The 19,856-nt window shown below is 48.9% G+C and overlaps 1 protein-coding gene across 4 annotated transcripts; it reads left to right on the forward strand.

Moving 5' to 3' along the window:
* Window positions 1-1,222: 1,222 nt before the first annotated feature.
* On the forward strand, window positions 1,223-17,512 carry LOC130297761 (oocyte zinc finger protein XlCOF7.1-like). 4 transcript variants are annotated; one of them, XM_056550650.1, is made up of 7 exons: window positions 1,223-1,510; window positions 1,962-2,066; window positions 4,593-4,772; window positions 7,105-7,231; window positions 7,315-7,379; window positions 7,535-8,018; window positions 15,883-17,510. In XM_056550650.1, the coding sequence occupies exons 2-7, from the start codon at window positions 1,989-1,991 to the stop codon at window positions 16,515-16,517; spliced, it is 1,569 nt and encodes a 522-aa protein (XP_056406625.1). In that variant the 5' UTR covers window positions 1,223-1,510; window positions 1,962-1,988; the 3' UTR covers window positions 16,518-17,510. The 4 variants fall into 4 exon arrangements, with proteins under 4 accessions (XP_056406625.1, XP_056406608.1, XP_056406598.1 ...); XM_056550642.1 differs by lacking the exon at window positions 1,223-1,510 and adding an exon at window positions 1,742-1,775; XM_056550633.1 differs by lacking the exon at window positions 1,223-1,510 and having other exon boundaries at window positions 1,735-2,066; window positions 7,535-8,006; window positions 15,883-17,512.
* Window positions 17,513-19,856: the final 2,344 nt, after the last annotated feature.

Genomic DNA, 19,856 nt, shown 5'->3' on the forward strand with positions numbered 1-19,856 from the left:
TTTGTGAATAAATTCCGCATCCCGGTGACCCGTCTCGTCAAGCCGCTCTACATTTCCGCGGTCAACGGAGTCAGATTTGATTGCACCGTGCGTTACCGCACAGAACCCCTCCTGATGTCTATTGGACCCCACCACGAAAGGATCGAGCTCTTCGTTCTCCCCAACTGTACCTCTGAGGTCCTCCTCGGTCTGCCATGGCTCCGGCTTCATTCTCCCACCCTTGATTGGACCACCGGGGAGATCAGGAACTGGGACTCTGCCTGCCATAGGAAGTGCCTCTCCCCCCCTCCCAGTTCCGTCAGGCAAACCTCAGTGCCTCCTCATGGCCCCCGTCCTGGTGTCACACTGCCCCGTGCCAGGCTTCGCCCTCTGCCCTTTCTCCCCATTCCCACTCCTGCTGTACTGCCTGCCGTTGAGGAAACCCTCCATTCTTTCCCGGTGTCCTCATCCCAGGGGAGGCAGTTACCGGACAAAGAAAAGGGGAGACCTAAGGGGGGGGGGTACTGTTACGCCTAGCGCTCCGGGTCCCCGCTCCTCCCCGGAGCGCTCACGGCGTCTCTCTCCCCGCAGCGCCCTGGTCAGTCCCGCTGACCGGGAGCGCTGCACTGTCATGGCCGTCGGGGATGCGATTCGCACAGCGGGACGCGCCCGCTCGCGAATCGCATCCCAGGTCACTTACCCGTCCCGGTCCTCTGCTGTCATGTGCTGGCGCGCGCGGCTCCGCTCTCTAGGGCGCGCGCGCGCCAGCTCTCTGAGACTTAAAGGGCCAGTGCACCAATGATTGGTGCCTGGCCCAATTAGCTTAATTGGCTTCCACCTGCTCCCTGGCTATATCTGATCTCCTCCCTTGCACTCCCTTGCCGGATCTTGTTGCCTTGTGCCTGTGTAAGCGTTTAGTGTGTCCAAAGCCTGTGTTACCTGAACTTCTGCTATCCATTCTGACTACGAACCTTGCCGCCTGCCCCCGACCTTCTGCTACGTCTGACCTTTCCTCTGCCTAGTCCTTCTGTCCCACGCCTTCTCAGCAGTCAGCGAGGTTGAGCCGTTGCTAGTGGATACGACCTGGTTGCTACTGCCGCAGCAAGACCATCCCGCTTTGCGGTGGGCTCTGGTGAATACCAGTAGCCTCTTAGAACCGGTCCACTAGCACGGTCCACGCCAATCCCTCGCTGACACAGCGGATCCACAACCCGTAGCCGAATCGTGACAACTAGCTTGCCCCTTGACTGTGGAGCAGTTTAAGAGTTAATAGCCCCCTACTGGAATGGTTTGGCCCCCTCCCCCACCTGCTTTTCTGCCCAGCAACATCTTGGTATTTCCCAGGGGGGAGTTGAAGTTCAACCAATTAGATGTGGTTGTGGTTCCCGGACTTATTTCGTCCCTTCCCCTGGTTTTTATATCTGGGGGTGACGCCCCCCTCACTCTCCCCTGGACCTAGAGTTTTGTCCCTTCCTCCCTCCCCATTTTTGTTTTTGTGTTTTGTACGTCACAGCGGGACAATATCTATGAGGTATTACTCCATGGGCACTAAGTGAGAGATTTATCAAAACCTGTCCAGAGGAAAAGTTGCCCAGTTGCCCATAGCAACCAATCAGATCGCTCCTTTCAGTTTCAGAGGTCTTTTCAAAAATGAAAGAAGCAATCTGATTGGTTGCTATGGGCAACTGGGCAACTTTTCCTCTGGACAGGTTGTGATAAATCTCCCCCTTATATTATGAAGACCAATATATATAAAGGAAAGTGTCACCATGTTATGTTCTCGTCTTCAGATCTATGTGAGTATAAAGGACAAATCCAACCTCAAGAAAGAGACACAACATAGCGATACCCTCTGCAGCCGCTTCTCAGGACCTCTGGTTCTGAATACTGAGAACCACACAAAATGGACCATCTTATCTTATAAAAGTCCTTACAAAATTACAATCCTGAGTCTGGATATTTATAATGTGATTTCCCCTCAGAGAATTCTCCTGGATGACCCATCAACCATGGGGAGAGACAGGAACAAGATGGCCGACAGGATCATAAACCTCACCCTACAGATACTCTTCCAGCTTACTGGAGAGGTGAGGGATTCTGGGAGTGATGTCACATGACCTCATTCTTATCTATGTAATTACAGATGGATATGACTGGAGAGGTGAGGGATTCTGGGAGTGATGTCACATGACCTCATTCTTATCTATGTAAGAACAGATGGATATGACTGGAGAGGTGAGGGATTCTGGGAGTGATGTCACATGACCTCATTCTTATCTATGGAATAACAGATGGATATGACTGGAGAGGTGAGGGATTCTGGGAGTGATGTCACATGACCTCATTCTTATCTATGTAATAACAGATGGATATGACTGGAGAGGTGAGGGATTCTGGGAGTGATGTCACATGACCTCATTCTTATCTATGTAATAACAGATGGATATGACTGGAGAGGTGAGGGATTCTGGGAGTGATGTCACATGACCTCATTCTCATCTATGTAATAACAGATGGATATGACTGGAGAGGTGAGGGATTCTGGGAGTGATGTCACATGACCTCATTCTTATCTATGTAATAACAGATGGATATGACTGGAGAGGTGAGGGATTCTGGGAATGTACAGTACAGACCACAAGTTTGGACACCTTCTCATTCAGAGTTGTCTTTATTTTCATGACTATGAATATTGTAGATTCACACTGAAGGCATCAAAACTATGAAGTAATGTGGAATTATAGACATAACAAAAAAGTGTGAAAATCTGTCATATTCTAGGTTCTTCCTTTTGCTTTGATTACTGCTTTGCACACTCATTTTCTTGATGAGCTGTAGTCACCTGAAATGGTTTTCCAACAGTCTTGAAGGAGTTCCCATGATGCTTAGCACTTGTTGGCCCTTTTGCCTTCATTGGGTTCAGGTCCGGTGACTGTGGAGGTCAGGTCACATGGCGCAGCACCCATCACTCTCCTTCTTGGTCACATAGTCCTTACACAGCCTGGAGGTGTTTGGGGTCATTGTCCTGTTGAAAAATAAATGATGGTGCAACTAAACGCAAACCGGATGGAATAGCAGCCGCTGCAAGATGCTGTGGTAGACATGCTGGGTCAGTATGCCTTCAATTTAGAATAAATCCCCAACAGTGTCACCAGCAAAGCCCCCCACACCATCACACCTCCTCCCCCACACCATCGCACCTCCTCCTCCTCCACACCATCACACCTCCTCCTCCTCCACACCATCACACCCCCTCCTCCACACCATCACACCTCCTCCCCCACACCATCACACCTCCTCCCCCACACCATCACACCTCCTCCCCCACACCATCACACCTCCTCCCCCACACCATCACACCTCCTCCCCCACACCATCACACCTCCTCCCCCACACCATCACACCTCCTCCCCCACACCATCACACCTCCTCCCCCACACCTCCTCCCCCACACCATCACACCTCCTCCCCCACACCATCACACCTCCTCCCCCACACCATCACACCTCCTCCTCCACACCATCACACCTCCTCCCCCACACCAGCACACCTCCTCCCCCACACCATCACACCTCCCCCCCCACACCATCACACCTCCTCCCCCACACCATCACACCTCCTCCCCCACACCATCACACCTCCTCCCCCACACCATCACACCTCCTCCTCCACACCATCACACCTCCTCCCCCACAGCATCACACCTCCTCCCCCACACCATCACACCTCCTCCCCCACACCATCACACCTCCTCCCCCACACCATCACACCTCCTCCTCCACACCATCACACCTCCTCCCCCACTCCATCACACCCCCTCCCCCACACCATCACACCCCCTCCCCCACACCATCACACCCCTCCCCCACACCAGCACACCTCCTCCCCCACACCATCACACCTCCTCCCCCACACCATCACACCTCCTCCCCCACACCATCACACCTCGGGGGAACCAGGCATGTAGAGTCCATCCGTTCACCTTTTCTGCGTCGCACAAAGACACGGTGGTTGGAACCAAAGATCTCACATTTGGACTCATCAGACCAAAGCACAGATTTCCACTGGTCTAATGTCCATTCCTTGTGTTCTTTAGCCCAAACAAGTCTCTTCTGCTTGTTGCCTGTCCTTAGCAGTGGTTTCCTAGCAGATATTCTACCATGAAGGCCTCACACAGTCTCCTCTGTTGTTCTAGAGATGTGTCTGCTGCTAGAACTCTGTGCGGCATTGACCTGGTCTCTAATCTGAGCTGCTGATAACCTGTGATTTCTGAGGCTGGTGACTCGGATGAACTTATCCTCCGCAGCAGAGGTGACTCTTGGTCTTCCTTTCCTGGGGCGCTCCGCATGTCAGACAGTTTCTTTGTAGCTCTTGATAGTTTTTGTGACTGCAGTTGGGGACACTTTCCACCTAGAATATGACATATTTTCAGTTGTTTCACACTTTTTTGTTATGTCTATAATTCCACATGTGTTACTTCATAGTTTTGATGCCTTCAGTGCGAATCTACAATATTCATAGTCATGAAAATAAAGAAAACTCTGAATGAGAAGGTGTCCAAACCTTTGGTCTGTACTGTATGTAGTGATATTAATGTGTCTCTCCATACACAGGATTACACAGTAGTGAAGAAGTCCTCTAGTGGGCGCTGTCGGGCCCCTGAGTGTGAAGGATGGGGAAGAACCCTGAGCCCAATACCGGGGCCCCCACCTCACTCCCTGTTACATGAGGAAATGGAAGAACAGAAGATCCTAGAACTCATCAACAAGATGATGGAGCTGCTTACTGGAGAGGTGACACTGCTGGGACATTATACAGTAATGGAGGGGTCTGGTGATGACTGGAGAGGTGACACTGCTGGGACATTATACAGTAATGGAGGGGTCTGGTGATGACTGGAGAGGTGACACTGCTGGGACATTATACAGTAATGGAGGGGTCTGGTGATGACTGGAGAGGTGACACTGCTGGGAATGCTGGGACATTATACAGTAATGGAGGGGTCTGGTGATGACTGGAGAGGTGACACTGCAGGGACATTATACAGTAATGGAGGGGTCTGATGACTGGAGAGGTGACACTGCTGGGACATTATACAGTAATGGAGGGGTCTGGTGATGACTGGAGAGGTGACACTGCTGGGAATGCTGGGACATTATACAGTAATGGAGGGGTCTCGTGATGACTGGAGAGGTTACACTGCTGGGACATTATACAGTAGTGGAGGGGTCTGGTGATGACTGGAGAGGTGACACTGCTGGGACATTATACAGTAATGGAGGGGTCTGGTGATGACTGGAGAGGTGACACTGCTGGGAATGCTGGGACATTATACAGTAATGAAGGGGTCTGGTGATGACTGGAGAGGTGACACTGCTGGGAATGCTGGGACATTATACAGTAATGGAGGGGTCTGGTGATGACTGGAGAGGTGACACTGCTGGGAATGCTGGGACATTATACAGTAATGGAGGGGTCTGGTGATGACTGGAGAGGTGACACTGCTGGGAATGCTGGGACATTATACAGTAATGGAGGGGTCTGGTGATGACTGGAGAGGTGACACTGCTGGGAATGCTGGGACATTATACAGTAATGGAGGGGTCTGGTGATGACTGGAGAGGTGACACTGCTGGGACATTATACAGTAATGGAGGGGTCTGGTGATGACTGGAGAGGTGACACTGCTGGGAATGCTGGGACATTATACAGTAATGGAGGGGTCTGGTGATGACTGGAGAGGTGACACTGCTGGGACATTATACAGTAATGGAGGGGTCTGGTGATGACTGGAGAGGTGACACTGCTGGGACATTATACAGTAATGGAGGGGTCTGGTGATGACTGGAGAGGTCACACTGCTGGGACATTATACAGTAATGGAGGGGTCTGGTGATGACTGGAGAGGTGACACTGCTGGGACATTATACAGTAATGGAGGGGTCTGGTGATGACTGGAGAGGTCACACTGCTGGGACATTATACAGTAATGGAGGGGTCTGGTGATGACTGGAGAGGTGACACTGCTGGGACATTATACAGTAATGGAGGGATCTGGTGATGACTGGAGAGGTGACACTGCTGGGACATTATACAGTAATGGAGGGGTCTGGTGATGTCTGGAGAGGTGAAACTGCTGGGACATTATACAGTAATGGAGGGGTCTGGTGATGACTGGAGAGGTGACACTGCTGGGACATTATACAGTAATGGAGGGGTCTGGTGATGACTGGAGAGGTGACACTACTGGGAATGCTGGGACATTATACAGTAATGGAGGGGTCTGGTGATGACTGGAGAGGTGGGAATGCTGGGACATTATACAGTAATGGAGGGGTCTGGTGATGACTGGAGAGGTGACACTGCTGGGACATTATACAGTAATGGAGGGGTCTGGTGATGACTGGAGAGGTGACACTGCTGGGAAATTATACAGTAATGGAGGGGTCTGGTGATGACTGGAGAGGTGACACTGCTGGGAATGCTGGGACATTATACAGTAATGGAGGGGTCTGGTGATGACTGGAGAGGTGACACTGCTGGGACATTATACAGTAATGGAGGGGTCTGGTGATGACTGGAGAGGTGACACTGCTGGGACATTATACAGTAATGGAGGGGTCTGGTGATGTCTGGAGAGGTGACACTGCTGAGACATTATACAGTAATGGAGGGGTCTGGTGATGTCTGGAGAGGTGACACTGCTGGGACATTATATAGTAATGGAGGGTTCTGGTGATGACTGGAGAGGTGACACTGCTGGGAATGCTGGGACATTATACAGTAATGGAGGGGTCTGGTGATGACTGGAGAGGTGACACTGCTGGGACATTATACAGTAATGGAGGGGTCTGGTGATGACTGGAGAGGTGGCACTGCTGGGAATGCTGGGACATTATACAGTAATGGAGGGGTCTGGTGATGACTGGAGAGGTGACACTGCTGGGACATTATACAGTAATGGAGGGGTCTGGTGATGACTGGAGAGGTGACACTGCTGGGACATTATACAGTAATGGAGGGGTCTGGTGATGACTGGAGAGGTGACACTGCTGGGAATGCTGGGACATTATACAGTAACACCACTGGAGGGGTCGGGGTGATGACTGTATCATTATGTGTCAGGTTCCTATAAGGTGTCAGGACGTGGCGGTCTATTTCTCCATGGAGGAGTGGGAGTATGTAGAAGGACACAAGGATCAGTACAAGGATCAGGTGATGATGGAGGATCAGCAGCCCCTCACATCACCAGGTAATAGACATGACTATATACACACGTCCTCTCATTATTTGTATGTAAAGAATGAATTCAGTCTCTGTATGTGTTCCCTACAGTCAGATCCAGTAAGAGAACAGCACCAGAGAGGTGTCCCCGTCCTCTTCTTCCACAGGATGATCAGGTAGATGGAGATATTCCCTATGATCTGTAGAAGGACTGTGAAGCTCTTGTGGTCAGTCCCCTCACCCTCCATGACTCCTCATCCTTAACATCCCACATGACTTCTCCTACTGTCTGATGACTTTTTCTATATTTCTTCCACATCTTATGAATTAGGGAGAAGATCTGAACAATATTAATGCTCCAGAAACAGATGTGAGCAGTGATGAGCAGTATAAGGAGAATATTCCTACAGGGAAACATCTGTTCTATTATAATGTTAGAGACATAAAGGAAGAAGAAGAGACAGATGTGAGCGGTGATGGGCAGTATAAGGAGAACATTCCTACAGGAAAAGATCTGATCTATATTAATGCTGCAGACATAAAGAAAGAAGAAGAAGAGACAGATCTGAGCGGTGATAAGCAGTATAAGGAGAATTTTCCTACAGGGAAAGATCTGGTCTACATTAATGCTACAGACATAAAGGAAGAAGAAGAAGAAGTGACAGATGTGAGGGGTAATGAGCAGTATAAGGAGGAAATTCCTACAGGGAAAGATCTGATCTATATTAATGTTACAGACATAAAGGAAGAAGAAGAGACAGATGTGAGGTGTGATGAGCAGTATAAGGAGGACATTCATACAGGTAACCTCCCAGGTGAGTAGAAACCAGATAATACAGCGAAAAGTCAGAAATTCTACTCAGTCACCGGCTGCAGTAATTTGTGGGGGGGGAAGTAGTGGTGTAACTAGAGTCCTTTGGGCTTCAAGGCTAATTTTAGACTACATGCCCTTTTGTATCCCCTTACTGTAGTTCGCCCCCCCCCCCCCCCCCCCATTCTATTACTATGCCTCTCCTGTTCACCCCACACTGTTTATTTGTCCTCCAGCAGTTGTCATCTGGTGCTGTCTGCTCGATGATCTGATCGTCTGGCCTGTACCTGGCAGACATTACTAGTTGCTCCAGAACACTGCCTGCGGTATAGAAGTGGTGCGAACTGAACCCATAGAACCTGGTTTCAGTCAGGACATCCAAAAATCATGTCTGATGACAATTTTAACTTTGCCAGGTTTTGGTAATGGCGATATTATAGGAGAAGGGAGGAGGAACACAAAGTGCTGGCATCATTACAGCATGGCGGAAGTTTTAACACATAGATGACGCCAGAGAAGCCTATGAGCTATCAAGATCACATGGCCTCAGGTTAGCCAATAATTGGTTGCATAGAGATTCCAGGCCAATTAAGAGACAGTCCTGAGACCCCTCCCCCCCATAACAGCAACCATCGTGATTGGACAATAAATTCTGACCGTTTAATCACAGCTTTTGTGGGCTAATCGAGTCTCTGGTGACGGGATTGCTCGCAAAATAAGAATGATCCATGCTGTCCGAGACGGCACCGATCACCCTAAAGCATAGGAGTGAGGTCGCAGGGGTCCCACCTTCTCCTATCCCCAGCCATTGGTTAGTTGGGAGCCACCGACCAATTGCAGGCTGGGCGGGACATTTAAAATGAATTCCCCCTTTCTTCCTGCTTATCCTGGCCCAGGCAGAGTGGGGAGATGCCTGGAAAGTCTGGGCATGCTGGGAATTGTACTTTTGCAACATCTGGAGTGCCACAGTTTGGAGACGACTACACTGTGCCCCTCCAGATGTTGGTAAAAAAAACTCCCTGCTGACCATGCATGCTGAGAGTTGTAGTTTTTTAACAGCTGGAGACACACTGGTGGTGAAACACTGAGTTAGTCGTTACCTGTGTGCCTCCAGCTGTTAAAAGACTACAACTCCCAGCATGCACGGGGGGGGGGGGTAGGAGGATCCACTGATGAGGTAGCTGGAGGGCTTACCTCTGCTTCCTTGTGGTCTGTGGCTCTGTGATTCATAGAGCCTGACTGGACTGCCGACCTTAAGTATCAAGAAGAGATGTTAAATTCACTGCATGGTGAATGGCATAAAGCGTCCCCCAGATTCGCAAAGGGTGAGGAGGGAAAAACGAAATTGCAGCTGGGAGTTGTAATTGTGGCGGGTGGTTGATGCAGGCCGGTGGCCGGGGCACAGGAGGGCTCCCAGAAATATGAAACTACACTGTAATTTCATTTTTCCAAGGCAATGCCGTGATTGGCCGGGACCAACCGGCCAATCATGGCACCGCCCCGGCCACCGGCCTGCATCAACCACCCGCCACAACTACAACTCCCAGCATGTCCTCACTGTAAGGGGATGCTGGGAGTAGTAGTCTTGCAAGAGGCAGTGCGGGTGCGAGATGATCAGCGGCGCTGTGGCGTCAGGGTGAGATGAGCGGTGGCGGCAGGCTGAGATGTGTGGAGGCGGTGGAGATGAGCGGCAAAGGGGGGGAAATGAGCGGCGTCTGGGTGAGATGAACGGGGGGGGGGAGATAAACGGCGGCAGGGGGAAGACAAGCGGCGGCGGCAAGGGAAGATGGCTGTCAACAGCGGGTTAAGATTACGGGGGAGGGGGAGATGAGATGAGCAGCCGGGCAGCAGAGGGCTCCTATAAATATGAAATTACACTGTAGTCCTGCTCCACTGCCCCGGCCACCGGCCTGTATCAACCACCCGCCCAAGAGTTGCAACTACAACTGTCCCAACATGTCCAAACTACAATTCCCGTCATGATAGTTGTTGTTTAGAAACTGGGTGTCTTCAGCTGTTTATAAACTACAACTCCCTTCATGGAAATTGTAGTATAGAAATGGGGTGTCTCCAACTGTTGCTAAACTACAACTCCCATCATGGTAGTTGTAGTTTAGCAACAGCTGGAGTCTCACTGTTCCTAAACAGGGTGCCTCCAGCAGTTGCTAAAATACATCTCCCATCATGGGAGTTGTAGTTTAGCAACAGCTGAAATCTCGCTTTTCCTAAACTACAACTCCTATCATGGCAGATGTTGTTAAACTGGAGGCTCACTGTTGCTAAATGAAAACACCCATCATTCCCAGGCAGCCAAAGGCTGTCTGGAAATAATGGGGGTTGTAGTTTAGTAACAGCTGGAGGCTCCCTGTTTGGAAACACTGCTTTGATGGCGTTCTCCGCAGGGGAAAGCCCTATAAATATACTAACATATTTTTGTGTATTTCTTTTTTATCATTTCAGATCCGTTTATGCAGAGAACTATTTCAGATTTGGAGGATTACGATGACCCACTTTTTTTTTTAAATATTAATAAAATGGGGGAGTGTTTTTTGGAATAAAAGTTTTTTAAACGTGTTGTGTTTTTTTAAAATATACTTTATAGGCTTAGTAGTGGAAGCCATCTTATAGACGGAGTCCATTACTAAGCCTGGGCTTAGCATTAGCCTTAAAAACAGCTATCACTAACCCCCAATTATTACCCCGGTACCCACTGCCACAGGGGTGCCGGGAAGAGCTGGTACCAACAGGCCAGGAGCGTCAAAAATGGCGCTCCTAGGTCTAGGCGGTAACATGTTGGCGTTATTTAGTCTGGGGAGGGCCAGTAACAATGGTTCTTACCCACCCTTGTAACGTCAGGCCGTTGCTGCTTGGTTGGTATCTGGCTTAGAATAAAAATATAGGGTACCCCACACTTTTTTTTATTATTATTTAATTATTTCCAAAAACGTGTGTCGTTTCCTATATTTTTATTCTCAGCCAGATACCAACCAAGCAGCCACAGCCTGATGTTACCAGGGTGGGCGAGGCCGATTGTTACTGGCCCTCCCCAGCCTAAATAACACCAGACTGTTACCGCCTAGGCCCAGGAGCGCCATGTTTAACGCTCCAGGCCTGTTGGTACTGGCCCTTCCTGGCACCCCTGTGGCGGTGGGTACCGGGGTAATAATTGGGGGTTAGCGATAGCTGTTTTGGAGGCTAACACTAAGCCCGGCTTAGTAATGGATTCTGTCTATAAGACTGTTTCCACTACTAAGAAAGTAAAGTAAATTTAATTTAAAAAAACAAGAAGTAAAAAAAAAAAACACTCCCCCCTGTAAGCCCTCTTTAAGCATTTTATTGTCACGATGCCGGCTGGCAGGTAGTGGATCCTCTGTGCCAGAGAGGGATTGGCGAGGACCGCGCTAGTGGACCGGTTCTAAGTCACTACTGGTTTTCACCAGAGCCCGCCGCAAAGCGGGATGGTCTTGCTGTGGCGGTAGTGACCAGGTCGTATCCACTAGCAACGGGTCACCTCTCTGACTGCTGATGATAGGCGAGGTACAAGGGAGTAGACAGAAGCAAGGTCGGACGTAGCAGAAGGTCGGGGGCAGGCGGCAAGGTTCGTAGTCAGGGTGGATAGCAGAAGTTCTGGTACACAGGCTTAGACACACAATACGCTTTCACTAGGCACAAGGGCAACAAGATCCGGCAAGGGAGTGCATGGGAGGAGGTTAGATATAGTCAGGGACCAGGTGGAAGCCAATTAAGCTAATTGGGCCAGGCACCAATCATTGGTGCACTGGCCCTTTAAGTCTCAGGGAGCTGGCGCGCGCGCCCTAGAGAGCGGAGCCGCGCGCGCCAGCACATGACAGCAGGGGACGGGAACGGGTAAGTGACCTGGGACGCGATTCGCGAGCGGGCGCGTCCCGCTGTGCGAATCGCGTCCCCAACGGCCATGACAGTGCAGCGCTCCCGGTCAGCGGGACTGACCGGGGAGCTGCAGGGAGAAAGACGCCGTGAGCGCTCCGGGGAGGAGCGGGGACCCGGAGCGCTAGGCGTAACAGTACCCCCCCCCTTAGGTCTCCCCTTTTTTTTGTCCGGTGACTGCCTCCCCTGGGATGAGGACACCGGGAAGGAATGGATGGTTTCCTCAATGGCAGGCAGTACAGCAGGAGTAGGAATGGGGAGGGAGGGCAGAGGGTGAAGCTTGGCACGGGGCAGGGAGACACAAGGACGGGAGCCATGAGGGGACACAGAGGCTTGCCTGAAGGGACTGGGAGGGGGGGAAAGGCATTTTCTGTGGCAGGCAGAGTCCCTAACGACTTTAGGGGGACCGGATACAGGAGGAACCACAGGGTCACGGCAGGGAGTACTGGGAACTGGTTTAAGGCAGTCCTTGGAACAAGAGGGACCCCAACTCTTGATCCCCCCAGTGGACCAGTCCAGGGTTGGGGAATGGTGTAGAAGCCAGGGTAGTCCAAGGAGAACTTCGGAAGTGCAATTGGGAAGGACAAAAAATTCAATTTTCTCGTGATGAGGTCCGATGCACATTAGGAGGGGCTCCGTGCGGTAACGCACGGTGCAATCCAACCTGGCTCCGTTGACCGCGGAAATGTGGAGTGGCTTGACAAGACGGGTCACCGGAATGCGGAATTTATTCACCAAGGACTCCCGAATAAAATTCCCAGAAGCACCAGAGTCCAGGCAGGCCACGGCTGAGAGGGAAGAGCTGGCTGAAGTAGAAATCCGTACAGGCACCGTGAGACGTGGAGAAGCCGACTTAGCATCCAGAGACGCCACACCCACGAGAGCTGGGTGCGAGCGTGCGTTTCCCAGACGTGGAGGACGGATAGGGCAATCCACCAAAAAATGTTCGGTACTGGCACAGTACAGACAAAGATTCTCTTCCTTACGGCGATTCCTCTCTTCCAGGGTCAGGCGAGACCGATCCACTTGCATGGCTTCCTCGGCGGGAGGCCTAGGCGCAGATTGCAGTGGAGACTGTGGGAGAGGTGTCCAGAGATCTAAGTCTTTTTCCTGGCGGAGCTCTTGATGTCTCTCAGAAAAACGCATGTCAATGCGAGTGGCTAGATGAATGAGTTCATGTAGATTAGCAGGAGTTTCTCGTGCGGCCAGAACATCTTTAATGTTGCTGGATAGGCCTTTTTTAAAGGTCGCGCAGAGGGCCTCATTATTCCAGGAAAGTTCAGAAGCAAGAGTACGGAATTGTATGGCGTACTCGCCAACGGAAGAATTACCCTGGACCAGGTTCAGCAGGGCAGTCTCAGCAGAAGAGGCTCGGGCAGGTTCCTCAAAGACACTTCGAATTTCCGAGAAGAAGGAGTGTACAGAGGCAGTGACGGGGTCATTGCGGTCCCAGAGCGGTGTGGCCCATGACAGAGCTTTTCCAGACAGAAGGCTGACTACGAAAGCCACCTTAGACCTTTCAGTAGGAAACTGGTCCGACATCATCTCCAAGTGCAGAGAACATTGCGAAAGGAAGCCACGGCAAAACTTAGAGTCCCCATTAAATTTGTCCGGCAAGGACAGGCGGAGGCTAGGAGTGGCCACTCGCTGCGGAAGGGGTGCAGGAGCTGGCGGAGGAGATGATTGCTGCTGAAGTTGCGACTGAAGTTGCTGCACAATGGTGAATACTTCCGACAGCTGGTGGGTTAGATGGGCGATCTGTCGGGATTGCTGGGCGACCACCGTGGTGATATCAGAGATATAAGGCAGAGGGACGTCAGCGGGATCCATGGCCGGATCTACTGTCACGATGCCGGCTGGCAGGTAGTGGATCCTCTGTGCCAGAGAGGGATTGGCGAGGACCGCGCTAGTGGACCGGTTCTAAGTCACTACTGGTTTTCACCAGAGCCCGCCGCAAAGCGGGATGGTCTTGCTGCGGTGGTAGTGACCAGGTCGTATCCACTAGCAACGGCTCACCTCTCTGACTGCTGATGATAGGCGAGGTACAAGGGAGTAGACAGAAGCAAGGTCGGACGTAGCAGAAGGTCGGGGGCAGGCGGCAAGGTTCGTAGTCAGGGTGGATAGCAGAAGTTCTGGTACACAGGCTTAGACACACAATACGCTTTCACTAGGCACAAGGGCAACAAGATCCGGCAAGGGAGTGCATGGGAGGAGGTTAGATATAGTCAGGGACCAGGTGGAAGCCAATTAAGCTAATTGGGCCAGGCACCAATCATTGGTGCACTGGCCCTTTAAGTCTCAGGGAGCTGGCGCGCGCGCGCCCTAGAGAGCGGAGCCGCGCGCGCCAGCACATGACAGCAGGGGACGGGAACGGGTAAGTGACCTGGGACGCGATTCGCGAGCGGGCGCGTCCCGCTGTGCGAATCGCGTCCCCAACGGCCATGACAGTGCAGCGCTCCCGGTCAGCGGGACTGACCGGGGAGCTGCAGGGAGAAAGACGCCGTGAGCGCTCCGGGGAGGAGCGGGGACCCGGAGCGCTAGGCGTAACATTTATTAATTAAAAAAGAAAAGAAAAAAACGTCATCTATGTAGTCCACAGAAGACAAAGAAGTCCTCTGCATACACGGATCTGAAATGAGAAGAAATATAACACAAAAAAAATTGTTTAGTACATTTAGGGGGAAAAAAGTAGTAAAAACTTTTAATAAACACAGAGGAGAGGAGGTGGTATTTCCCAGTGGTGTTCTGAAGTTATTTATTGGTTTTTGCTTATGTGTGCTATAAAAATTGCATTCTAAAGTAATTTATAGTTTTTTTGCTTAAGTGAGCCAAATTTATCAACCCCCTGTGATAGTATAATAAATACGTCATATATAAGCAAAACCAAAAGCAAGAAAAAAATTCCTACAGAACTCGCTTACTAAAGCAACGGTGATAAATGTCCCCGATTATGAATAGAAAAACACATCAAAACTGCATGTAGTATGAACTGACTCCAAACCATGTATGAGTCTCAGCTGTTCAGGTTTCCAGTTGCTGAAGTCTAGATTGGTCTCATTAGTTGAATTGCAGCGATGAGACTCCACCCCCTCTCTCTGTGCAAAGCGCGAGGATTCATAGGAAATGTAGATATGATGAGAAAATCATTTCTGTTCTGAAATGGAATCTAGATGGCTGAAAACCCCATGTCTGCCACATTAGCTAAAACTGGTAAACACAAGGCATACACAAGAACCTCTACATTATACATTAAGAATAGCCTATGCTGCACTATATAAGCAAAATAAAGATCCCACAGTTTGGGTGGCTGGGCCATTACATCACTGCCACGCCCCTCGTGATGTCACACCAAGGACGCCCCCTCCCATAGCCTTGCATTGAGGGGGCGGGATGTGGCATCACACGGGGCGGAGTCATGACGTCACGATACTCCTGCCCTGTGGTCGTTACGCTACACACTCAGAGCCTCCGCCGCTGCAGTGAGCTCAAAAAGGTGGGTGCATAATCACAGATTGTGTGGGTCCCCAGCGGCGGGACCCCTGCGATCAGACATCTTATCCCCTATCCTTATGACAGTGGACAAGCTGTATTAGGGCCGGAATACCCCTTTAAAAAAAACTATACAAAGTGAGTTTTTTTTAAACGAGTAACGATAACATGTCAATCATACCACAAAGTCAATGGAGAAAGAACAAGCCTTTCAGCTTTATTTGAATTTCATCTTTCACACAATTTTTTTGTGTTTTTTTATATATCTATAATGAAATGAAAGGTGTCCTTACAAAGTATAATTGGTCCTACAAAAAACAAACCTCATTGCTGTGTAAATGGAAAAGTAAGAAAGTTATGGCTTTTAGGAGGGAAGGAAAAAACCTAAAATACTAAATTAAAATTTTCTGGGTTTTTACATCACTTTTACATTTTGATTATTACCCAAAAATAATCAGTTTTCTTCTTGGCAGATTCTTGTACCAGGAGATCAGAGGAGAATCTTCTATCTTCAGATTATAAAGCAGATGATGATATCACACAAGATACATATGAAGAACATTCCATTATCCCAGATACACCCTCAGCCCTTCACAGCCAAGATCTCTCATCTCATCCTTATATACAGGACCAATCTGATTTATCACTGAATATAAATCAATATGAGAAGTCGTCATTTTCATGTTTAGAATGTGGGAAAAGTTTTGCTCAGAAATCACATCTTTATCAGCATAAAAAAAGTCACACAGGGGAGAAGTCATTTTCATGTTCAGAATGTGGGAAATGTTATATTCAGAAATCAAAACTTGTTTATCATCAAAGAACTCACACAGGAGAGAAGCCATTTTTATGTAGAGAATGTGGGAAATGTTTTACTAGGAAATCAATTCTTGATCAACATACAAGAACTCACACAGGGGAGAAGCCATTTTCATGTTCAGAATGTGGGAAAAGTTTTGCTCAGAAATCGCATCTTATGCAACATAATAATACTCACACAGGGGAGAAGCCATTTTCGTGCTCAGAATGTGAGAAATGTTTTACAAAGAAATCATATCTTGTTAAACATCAGAAAACTCACGCAGTGAAAATAAATTTTTTTGCATAAAATGAGCGAAATGTTTTACTCAGAAATAAAGCCTTGTTGATCCAAAAACTCACAAAGGGGAGAAGCCATTTTTATGCACTCTTTTTTGTCGGGTTGTGCGCCTAAATCCTGCCTGACCCTGCGATAGAATGTGCGACAGAGAAAAACCCAACACATTCAGAGACATTCGGAGACACTCATGTTCAGAATGTGGAAAAAGTTTTGCTCAGAAATCACATCTTATGCAACATAAAAATACTCACACAGGAGAGAAGCCATTTTCATGCTCAGAATGTGAGAAACGTTTTACAAAGAAATCGTAAAACATAAAATTGTAAAATGTAAATCCTGTCTGACCCCGCGATAGAATGTGCGACAGAAAAAAAACAACACATTCAGAGACACTCTGAATGAAATAAAAACCTACAAAATGGGCATGGTTTATGTGAAAAGGGGTGTAGTCCCAACATTTCTTCCAAAAACACTCGTCTTTTATGGATAACACTCAGGTGAACTTTTGCTGATGAAAATCCTACACTTTAGAGCATGTATAAAGTTTCTGAATTTGGAGGAAATTCGTTTGCTGTTGGCTTCCTTTCCAGAATTGACTGACTGTAAAAAGTATTTTTTCCTAGTTAAAACCAGTTTTTACTGAATGCCTTTGTTGAAACACCAGTTTTTACTAAATGCCTTCTTACAAACTAGAGTATTTAATGAATGCCTTTGTAAAAACTAGAATTTATGCCTTTGTGAAAACTAGAATTGACTTTTTTTGTTTGTTTGTTTTTTTGCTTGAGGCTGTTTTTTTTGGGGACATATTGTACTTTATATTAGTAGTAAATTTTGTTGATACATTCAGTGTTTTTTTGCATTTTTCTAGATATAAATTCTCTACTTGTAAGAGAGATCGTCATGCCAAATAAACCTAGTTTTTAGGGATGTCCTGATACCATTTTTTTTAAGACCGAGTATGAGTACCGATACTTTTTTTTTAAAGAGTACCTGTCATCAAACCATATTTTCTAAACTAACTCAGATTATATTTCCTAATTACTCCTTACACCCCTCCTGACCTTAACATTTTTTTCTGACCTTTAAAAAGATGTGTATCATACGCATTCCCCAGCAGGTGCGATGTCACCGAAACCTGTGAAAGCTGTGCCTCACCATGCCCTGCACGCACTTCCTGAGTTTGGACTTCTGCAAGTGCGGGAGGAGACCAAACTAACTGTTTGACTTGCAGAACAGAGCCACCTAGTGGCTGTTTTTTCAATCACATTAAAAACATACACTGCTGAAAAAAATAAGGGGAACACTTAAACAACACAATGTAACTCCAAGTCAATGACACTTCTGTGAAATCCCACTGTCCACTCAGGAAGAAACACTGATTGACAATCAATTTCACATGCTGTTGTGTAAATGGAACAGACAACAGGTAGAAATTAGCAACTAGCAAGACACCCCCAATAAAGTAGTGGTTCTGCAGGTGGTGACCACAGACCACTTCTCAGTTCCTATGCTTCCTGGCTGATGTTTTGGTCACTTTTGAATGCTGGTGGTGCTTTCACTCTAGTGGTAGCATGAGATGGAGTCTACAACCCACACAAGTGGCTCAGATAGTGCAGCTCCTCCAGAATGGCACATCAATGCGAGCTGTGGCAAGAAGGTTTGCTGTGTCTGTAAACGTAGTGTCCAGAGCATGGAGGTGCTACCAGGAAACAGGACAGTACTTCAGGAGACATGGAGGAGGGCAACAACCCAGCAGGAGGACCGCTACCTTACGGCTTTGTGCAAGGAGGAGCACTGCCAGAGCCCTGCAAAATGACCTTCAGCAGGCCACAAATGTGCATGTGTCCACTCAAACGGTCAGAAACAGACTCTAGAGTGGTATAAGGGCCTGACGTCCACAGGTGGGGTTTGTGCTTACAGCCCAACACCGTGCAGGACGTTTGGCATTTGCCAGAGAACACCAAGATTGCCCTGTGCTCTTCACAGATTAAAGCAGGTTCACACTGAGCACGTGAGAGACGTGACAGAGTCTGGAGACGCCGTGGAGAACGTTCTGCTGCCCGCAACATCCTCCAGCATGACCGGTTTGGCGGTGGGTCAGTAATGGTGTGGGGCGGCATTTCTTTGGGGGGCCGCATAGCCCTCCATGTGCTTGCCAGAGGTAGCCTGACTGCCATTAGGTACCGAGGTGAGATTCTCAGACCCTTTGTGAGACCATATGCTGGTGCGGTGGGCCCTGGGTTCCTCCTAATACAATGCTAGACCTCATGTGGTTGGAGAGTGTCATAGTTCCTGCAAGAGGAAGGCATTGATGTTATGGACTGGCCCGCCCGTTCCCCAGACCTGAATCCGATTGAGCACATCTGGGACATCATGTCTCGCTCCATCCACCACAGACTGTCCAGGAGTTGGTGATGATTTAGTCCAGGTCTGGGAGGACATCCCTCTGGAGACCATCCGCCACCTCATCAGGAGCATGCCCAGGCATTGTAGGGAGGTCATACGGGCACGTGGGGGCCACACACACTACTGAGCCTCATGTTGACTTGTTTTAAGGACATTACATAAAGTTGGATCAGCCTGTAGTGCGGTTTTCCACTTTTATTTTGAGTGTGACTCCATATCCAGACCTCCATGATTTGATAAATTTGATTTCCATTTGTGATTTTGTTGTCAGCACATTCAACTATGTAAAGACGAAAGTATTTCATACGATTAGTTCATTCATTCAGATCTAGGATGGGTTATCTTAGTGTTCCCTTTATTTTTTTGAGCAGTGTATATTTATATATACAGTGGTCCCTCAACATACAATGGTAATTCGTTCCAAACGACCCATCTTTTGTCGAATCCATCGTATGTTGAGGGATTCGTGCAATGTAAAAAGTGCATTTAATACTCACCTGTCCCCGCCACTCCGGACCGCGTCCTCACTGCTCCCGATGCTGTCCCAGGGGCTCCCGATGCTGTCCCTCTGCTCCGACGTCTTCTTCGGGATCCTCCGGCTTCTTCCGCATCTTCTCCGGTGTCCGGGCCTCGCTTTCTGGTGACGTTACTACGTTGCTGCGCCGGGACGGCGTGCGCAGCGACGTAGTAAAGACGCCGGAAAGCGAGGCCCGGACCCTGGAGAAGATGCAGAAGATGCCAGAGGATCCCGAAGTGGGATAGGTAAGCGAACCTGTCCGGGATGCTTAAACTGCTATCCGACAGCAGCTTAAGCATTTTGCGCTGTCGGATAGCAGTTAATGCGATGGCCCTGACATATAAAAGCATCGTATGTCGATTTTATCATATGTCGGGGCCATCGTAGGTCGGGGGGTTACTGTATATAACTCAGTGTGTGTGTAT

This window comes from Hyla sarda, chromosome 1, assembly GCF_029499605.1.
Source record: "Hyla sarda isolate aHylSar1 chromosome 1, aHylSar1.hap1, whole genome shotgun sequence".
Classification (NCBI taxonomy): domain Eukaryota; kingdom Metazoa; phylum Chordata; class Amphibia; order Anura; family Hylidae; genus Hyla; species Hyla sarda.